Source organism: Cylas formicarius, unplaced genomic scaffold, assembly GCF_029955315.1.
Source record: "Cylas formicarius isolate icCylForm1 unplaced genomic scaffold, icCylForm1.1 PGA_scaffold_12__32_contigs__length_19106922, whole genome shotgun sequence".
In the NCBI taxonomy this organism is placed as follows: domain Eukaryota; kingdom Metazoa; phylum Arthropoda; class Insecta; order Coleoptera; family Brentidae; genus Cylas; species Cylas formicarius.
Window position 1 is genome coordinate 6,067,023 of NW_026844225.1, and position 8,055 is coordinate 6,075,077.

General features: G+C 33.9%; 3 protein-coding genes across 4 annotated transcripts; 1 reads left to right on the forward strand and 2 right to left on the reverse strand.

Moving 5' to 3' along the window:
- Nucleotides 1–377: 377 nt before the first annotated feature.
- Nucleotides 378–1,582, forward strand: LOC132708741 (NAD-dependent protein deacylase-like). Its single transcript, XM_060681293.1, has 4 exons — nucleotides 378–779; nucleotides 849–1,063; nucleotides 1,112–1,248; nucleotides 1,302–1,582. Exons 1-4 carry the CDS (start codon nucleotides 450–452, stop codon nucleotides 1,514–1,516), a joined length of 897 nt encoding a protein of 298 aa, XP_060537276.1. The 5' UTR covers nucleotides 378–449; the 3' UTR covers nucleotides 1,517–1,582.
- Nucleotides 1,528–7,804, reverse strand: LOC132708739 (small G protein signaling modulator 3 homolog). Of its 2 annotated transcripts, none has more exons than XM_060681290.1 (12): nucleotides 7,509–7,804; nucleotides 7,257–7,450; nucleotides 6,726–7,199; nucleotides 6,417–6,547; nucleotides 5,937–6,265; nucleotides 5,519–5,664; nucleotides 2,907–3,036; nucleotides 2,593–2,851; nucleotides 2,374–2,541; nucleotides 2,179–2,321; nucleotides 1,962–2,131; nucleotides 1,528–1,910 (listed from the first exon to the last, which is right to left on the reverse strand). In XM_060681290.1, exons 1-12 carry the CDS (start codon nucleotides 7,575–7,577, stop codon nucleotides 1,715–1,717), a joined length of 2,409 nt encoding a protein of 802 aa, XP_060537273.1. In that variant the 5' UTR covers nucleotides 7,578–7,804; the 3' UTR covers nucleotides 1,528–1,714. The 2 variants fall into 2 exon arrangements, with proteins under 2 accessions (XP_060537273.1, XP_060537274.1); XM_060681291.1 differs by having other exon boundaries at nucleotides 1,962–2,122; nucleotides 7,509–7,803.
- On the reverse strand, nucleotides 3,051–5,491 carry LOC132708740 (uncharacterized). Its single transcript, XM_060681292.1, has one exon. The coding sequence runs from the start codon at nucleotides 5,322–5,324 to the stop codon at nucleotides 3,726–3,728; it is 1,599 nt and encodes a 532-aa protein (XP_060537275.1). The 5' UTR covers nucleotides 5,325–5,491; the 3' UTR covers nucleotides 3,051–3,725.
- Nucleotides 7,805–8,055: the final 251 nt, after the last annotated feature.

The following is an 8,055-nucleotide window of genomic DNA, read 5'->3' on the forward strand; positions in this document are numbered from 1 at the left end:
GGTGTTATAAATTCCAACGAAGTCAACCACTTAATATGTAAAATTCAGATTGAAAGTTTTTTGTTAGCTAATTCAGAATTTAACAACTATTTGGTCCATTAAATTCGCTCTAATCCATATTTATCGACTTGGGTACATCTAATGGATACCTGGTCATTCAAAAAGATTTTTAGATGGCGACACAAGTACGAGGCGAGTCATTTTATCATTTCGGTCGTCTATGATTTTATATATAATATTTTTAAAACCCGTATTAGAAACAAATACGAATTTCTTGAACTACCTGACGAAAAGAAATAGCGCTAAACTAAAAGCACTCCACCGATTTTGTAGCTACATCTATCGTCAATCGTCTGTTATGTAGGAAGGTGCTTTGACGTATATTTGTCAGCATAATTATAAATAAATAAATTCGGATTTAATACGTTTTTTGAATACAATGCTTCTGTATGGAAATAGCTATGAAATCCGTTTCCCTCATTCTGCATGGTAAAGTGGAACCATTCGGCTCATTTTTTAAGATGTCTAAAAGGCGAATAAATGACTACGCAGGATTTCAAAAAGTTTTAAACGAGTCGCAAAAAATAGTCGCTTTAACTGGAGCTGGTGTGTCAGCGGAATCAGGAATCCCTATATTTAGGGGTGGCGACGGTGCTTTGTGGAGAAGGTACAGGGCCCTTGATTTAGCAACGCCAACTGCATTTCGTAGTAATCCTGGGTTAGTGTGGGAATTTTATAATTACAGAAGGACAGTAGCATTTCATGCTCAACCCAATAAAGTGGGTACAATTTGATTTTACAAATTGGCAAAATTGGATTTTATTTTGTTATATTAATTGCGTTTTAAGGCTCATACAGCGTTAGCTAAATATGAAAGATTATGTAATCAGCAAGGACGGGAATTCCATATAGTTACTCAAAATGTTGATGGGCTACACCAAAGGGCTGGCTCAGAAAATATTGTGGAATTGCACGGGGTTTTAAATAAGGTGATATGTACAAAGTGTAAACACATTGCTGAAAATTTGGATGACCACATATGTGAAGCTCTAAGAGGCAGAGAGTAAATTGCTTCAAGAGAAAAAAAAAGATAAGCATAGATAATTTTCAGGGATCCCTCGAATAATACATCTCTCCCTAACATAGAGATAGATGACCTTCCGAAATGCAAGCAGTGTGGTTCGTTAGTTCGGCCATACATCATTTGGTTTGGAGAACATCTTGATCCACATATACTAAAGACAGCAAGTGAGTTGTTAATTCCATGAACTTTAAGTTATTTCTATTGTTTCATTTTGCAGAAAATTTATTTGAATCTTGTGATTTATGTCTGGTTATTGGGACTTCTTCGGTTGTTTACCCTGCCGCCGCTTTTGCACCCTTAGTCGCTGAAAGGGGAAGACCTGTGGCCGAATTTAATTTAAATGAAGAGCCCGCCAAAGACGATTTCCAATTTCATTTCCCTGGACTATGTGGAACAACTTTGCCAAGAGCTTTGGGTACCGATAATATTTAAATACAATAAAAAAAATTAAAAATGCATTTTATTCATACTTTATTATAGGATTTGCAAACATAACCAGTTTTTTATTAATAAGTTAAAAATAAATAAGTCTAAGCGAGATATTAACATTTTAGAAAAATAACATTTTTTTGAGATATTCTGCAGAAGAATTTACAGAAGGCAAACGCACGGACAATCAATTTGATATATTCATATATCCCAGCTAAACAAGTGGTGTTTCACAAGCATATCACGAACACCATCTTTTAGGGGCTGATTGTTTGTTTCCTTTTTTACAGGCAGCTCCCAATCTGGGTTTAGATTAAAAGATAACTGAGATAGAATTCTTAGTTCGCATTTAATCTGAACCCAGCCGGGACTATACATAAAAGACCATGGATGATACCTAAAAAGTTTTTTTTTTTTACAATGAACTTCATCATAATTAGTACTGTACCATTTATGCACAACTTCACTTGAAGAACATAATACTTCGAGCCATAAATGGAGAACTTGTTCGTTTAATCCTAAACAAATTAATGACCTGAGCTTTACATCCATTTGAGCATGCGCGTTATCATGGGACAGATTGATTGCTTGGACACAGCGGTAGAGCAACTGAAATATCTTTATTTAAACGAGCAGTCCACCCTCTCCCAAAAATTTGTTCTCACTTCTTCAGGTGTTAAGACCTTTCCATCTTCATCTAGCCTATATGTTTTGCAAAGTACTAATCTGCTGTAAACCGAGTTGAAATCTTTTTCAACTTCTTTTGTGGCAGCTTCCTCAATGAATAACCATGGGTGACATGGTCCTCCTGCAGTTAGGACGGTAGTTATATTAAAAGAAATAGCGAGACTATTGCTTACCCAGAAAATGTGGGCGTTTCATTCCATGTTCCAGTACTTGTTTAATAACAGGACTTAAAACACCCCTTACAAGGTCTGTAATAGTTTCTGATATGCTGTCATCGCCGGCGCTACTATACTGTTTACTTCTCTCATCTAATAACTCGACAAACTTTGCAGGAAACCAACCTAAATATATCATAAAGTTATAATCAATTCGTGAAATTAAAATTACCTTACCTCTAAGACCATTCAGTTCTCCTATCCAGCAGTGTTCATCCTTTTGACTCACTACAGTAATTATATCATTTTTTCGAAAACCCAATTCATCATCATCATGCCGCTCAAAATCCAACAAAGCCTTGGCTCTCCGCTTCCTATTTTTTGAGACATTTATAAAATTCATATGATCTTGAGCATGACTTTCCATTGAATAATCAGCTACCAATGAAATTTCTGAGCTTAGTTTTGGATCTAACTGTACAAAGTGGCGAACAATCTAAAATAAAATAGCAACATTTTTGTCCGGCTACTGAATTTACAGCTACTTTTACTTGTAAAATGGCTTCCCTGAGATCAACTAATATTTCAGTTTGTCTAATATTTTTGCTCTTAATTTCATCTTCAGTGCCTTCCGAAAACAGCAAAATTTGAAATACCGATTTATTCTTTTTGATCTGTCTCCTAAAATTGCCATACAATAATAAATTATTCCTTTTAATAATTAATTAATTAATTTTGTTTCATTCCAACTTTATTAACGCGGTGACGATTAAGAAAATCAAACAAATAAATAATAAAATAAAATTGGTTTATTCTGTATCAAAACTTATGTAGAAAAGGAAGATGTACAAGTCAAATTAAAAAAAACATGTTACATTTCTTAGATTAACATAAAATAGTTTACAAAAATTTAAGCAACCAAAAGTATCATTTACAAAACTAAAGCTTCCGCTATGAAATTTTGTTATGAAAAAGTACTAGTAAAAAATCAAGCTAAAATACACACCCTGTAAAAAAATATCTACATATCAAAGAAAAAATAAATTATAAGCAGCATAAGGATGACAAAGTATTTACAGACTTTTTAGTACCAGCACGCATTAGGGTACAACTGGTACTACTTTTGAAAATAGCATTGCTGTTCAAACAAACTTTTGAGGTCAGAATGGTTCTTCTAATCTATATTGATTTTAACAAAACAATGTATATACCTAATAGTATCAATCTTTACAATTACTTCCTAATGAAAACTTGTTCCAGTTCAAAGTTTGTACTATTATTGTCAAAATAATTTATATTGCTTCAAAAATATACTAAGTTTACTATATACACTAAAATTGCCCTTTAATTAAAATAAATTTAACAAATAATCAGGCAGAAAGCGATGACCAAATTCCCATTGTATATTCCAAACTGAGTATGCTACCATTCACTTGACAGGAAAAAGCAGGTTCCAAGTGTTTATGATCTTCACTGTGATGGGAAATATCCCAAACTTTGATAGTTCCTGACAAAGTTCCAACACCGAGTTGCTTGGATGTCGTGTTCCAAGCTAATTTAACTACAGGAGCATCTTTGCTTCTGAATTCCTGGGTTATTTTTGATGTTATCAAATCCCACACTCTAATTTTTTTGTCTTCCCCAGCACTGGCAAGTGACTGCCCAGTGGGATCAAAAGCCAAGGCAAATACTACCCCCTTAGCACCATGTAATAACCTAACAGGGCTAGCAGTCTTTAAACACCAAACTCTAATATTTTTATCTGCAGAACCGGTTGCAAGGTACATTGTATTTGGATGAAACTGCAAACATGTTACAGGTTGTGTATGGCCTGCATATATCCTTAAAGCTTTTCCTGTTGTAATATTCCACACTCTTGCTGTACTATCCTGAGAACCTGACGCTAAATATTTACTACATTCACTAATTGCAATACAATACACTGGACCTAAATGACCATACACTTTTAGATGCAGCTGTATTTTGAGCATATTGTAAATGCAAATGCTCCTGTCTGCTGATCCTGTACATAATATATCGTTTTTTGAAGAAACAGCAATACAGTAAATTTGTTTTGAATGATTGTTTAATTTAATTTCACTAAAGCATTCCGTAAGATTAAAAAGAGAATCTAAAGCGTGTAAAGGCATAATTCGTAACACATTCTTCTCAGCGACTGCAACAGCACCCAATTGTCTCTTAATGAATCCACAGGCTACACCATTCTTACAGTTTGTTACACGAATATTACACACATTAATTTGAAGTTTTTTGACTTCTCTAATTACACTTTGAAGTTTATTATGTTCATGCTCTCTTAAACCACTCTTAATCATATTTTTTTCTTCTTTTAATAATAATTTATCACAGCTAGTTCTTAAATCAAACCATTTTTGGAAAGTCTGCAAAAACACTACATTCAAGCTTTCTGATACAAACTTTTTTAATAGAAACAGAGATTCTGTTGTTAGTTCTGCTACTATTTTGCTACTTCTGATTTGTTGTTCCAACTCTATGATGTCTGAATTATTGGTAACAGCTTTAATTAGTCTTAGCACTGTGTCATCACACTTAGACTTATCCAATTTATCGACATGAGCGTTAAAAAATGATATTGCTTTTTCTGAATGTTCACTGCTTAGCATATCCAAATAAAAATGACAAAACAAGGGACCAGCTAACCTTTCAATGTCAAAACATCTTTGTTTATACTTCATTTGGTCTTTTAACCAATACATGAAATTTTGAAATAGGTAAATGTACTCAACCACCATCATTGGATCACTACTGCCGCAATCGTAATCGTAATGTGTCCTTCCAAGTCTATTCTCCAGTAATGCTCGTTTTATGTTATAAGTCCTTGTTGTTTTCTTGGGCTTAACAATTGGAAACTGTCTTCTATGTAAATATACTGACACGACGGTTTTTACATTTTCACTATTAGACCGGTTTTCCATCATCCGTAACATTGACGGCTCTCCGATTTAACCGATTTTTTGCTTTTTTCTGAATACGTTATACATTATTTGTCCCGTTAAAATTTTGTATCAGAGGATTTTATAGGTTATATCACAAATGTCAAAAATCAATAAAGGGTTAAAGATTTCTGAATTACCGACATACGCGCGAAATTATTTCTAAATTTGAAGTTTTATCGACTTACCTTGCCAAGTGTTGTTTAGGCAGATTTGGTAACGCTTCTGGGTTTCCCACCAAAGTTCCTTGATCGGCCATTAAATACGCTAAATGCCTCCTTCTGTAAGTTTCTATTGTAACATCGTTTAACGAGCTTGTTAATTCTGATGAAACCTGAGAAATTGGGCTTTTATTTATTCCATTTTCATAGTTTATTTTATATGAAGCATTGATTAGTTTGGTATTGTTTAAGTCGTTAGAGAAAATAAACAAGAAATAGCGACAAGAGCATCAATAAATTTTATTCACATTTTATTTGTAGTGAACAGTTGTTCACCTAAAAGCTGTTATAACCTGAATTCTTTCAGTTTCGCCTTAACAGAGAAAATCCATAAATTTTTTTACTTATATTTGATTATTCTAAGATAGCTGTGATTTGAACCCACCTCAAAGAGTTTTTCAACGTCTTCTATGTCACCAGGAATGTCTGACAACGCATTAAAAATTTGAGCGGAATTTTCTAACGTTTTGAGTTGTGGCTCTTTCATTCTTAGCATAGCGAGAGTAATTTGAAATAAAACCAGCGAGCCTTCGAAGAAGAACAGGTCCCATATCCTGAGCAATATCTTCATGTGCACCACATTGGCGAATAGTGTTAGAAACCAGTGCAGAGTTATTAAGGACAATTCAATATCGTGATTTTTCAGAGTTTCGTCGATATCGGGTAAGTAATTTGTTATTAAATTTCTTAAAACTTTTTGATCCGCTTGTATACCTTTAAGACGAAAAACTTCATGTAACATACACATAGGGTATATAATTTCAAAGAAGTGACCCAGCATAAAAATAATTTCACTTCTTTTCCACTGTTAAAACATATTACATTCTCTAGAACTTCAAATTACTTATAACAAAAATGAAATTACCTAAAAGTGTTGAACTGTAATATGAAGCCGGTAATAAATCTTCTACTATGGTTACCATTATCCAAAATGCATTTTCCTCTTCCATAAACAGTAACAAGGAGGCAGCTATTATCCCCATTCCTTGGCAGTACCTTGAGAGGTAACAAATAATATTTTACTCATAAAGAATTTCATTAAAAGAGTCATGAGCACTGAATGTACTATTTTTGTCTTTTAAATAATTATAAAGAGGTACGCAGGGCGAGTTTACTCTGAGAATGGAATTTACTACTAATTTAATACCTAGATGTTGACCTATGTAAAACTTACCCCACATCAGGATACAACCAAGCGATGCCTCTCATAATTCTGCGCAATCTCGGGATACCTGTGCTGTTAGCATGGCTGTAACAAGCATTTGTGGGCATGATATGCAATAAATCTTTTTCAATTTGTTTTGAAGTCATCAGTGAATCATTGCTAGACATTTTAATAATTTCTTTATAGCAGAGTTCTGACTGGTGTTTTTTCTCGAGTGCTCCAGACATTCGCATCCACATTTGGGGGCGCAGAGAATGAGGAATACCAGACTTAACCATTTGGAATAGTTTGTCAGTCCTGGGAATGCGAATGTCAACTTTATCCCAAGTAAGGTCTGATAATTCTTTGTTGTGTGAAAATTCTAAATGAGCCACCCACTGCAATCTATGCTGAGGATCTTCAAGTAAAGGTATTCCAAGCAATTTGTTTGAGTTTTGTTCAGGCCCATCCTCTTCCTCAACACGAAAACCAAATTCATCAAATCTAAAATGTGTGTTTTTGTAACTCATTCAATTACTAATACATCATCTTAATAGTCACCTGTAGTCTGGTTGTGAATTAGGATCTTCTTGCTCCCGGCACTGTTTGGCCATAATTTCTTGTGGCCACATACTTGGGGTTAGAGCAGAAAATGGTCCTCCAGGTGTGGGAGTTACTAAGTCATCAATGTTTAATTCTTCTATTAAATTGTCATCAGCATCATCAGGTTCAATTGCCAATTCCAACTCTCGCTTCTATAAAATTATGAAAAGTTATTTTATATATAGGCCAAACATTAAGGCTCTAGTTTACATTGTGATCCACCTTTCCAACATATCCATCGTGGTTTCTGGTTTCGAAAAGAGATTTAGCCAAATCCATATTTTTAATAAACTTTGAATAAAAAGCAACCTAAAATTGTTTGATAATACACATACTAACTCTTCTACGCTTTGGAAAAAAATATGAAAGACGTATGTTTCCACAAATAATCATTTGTTGTGAACAAATCAAATATTTGGTCTGCAAAAAAAAAATACAAGTATCATAAACGTTGGTGATCGATGTTAAACGTCATTACAACAAAGTGAAATAAGTTGACATTAATATTAGCGTGGGATCAGCTGTTTTTGACGTGATTACGTCAACTTTATCGATCATTTTTTATTGATCTTGAAGGGTTTTCACTATTTTTTCCTCTGATTTTTGAATTTGTGCATCTTCTGGGTAGCAAATTACGGAAATGTAGGATTTTTTCAAATTATAAAGAAAATCAATCGTTCATTTATCGCCTAGGAGTTAACTTTGTCCAAAAAGAAACGTGGGCATATTCTTTAGCTAGTTTCGGCTAGATGGCGCC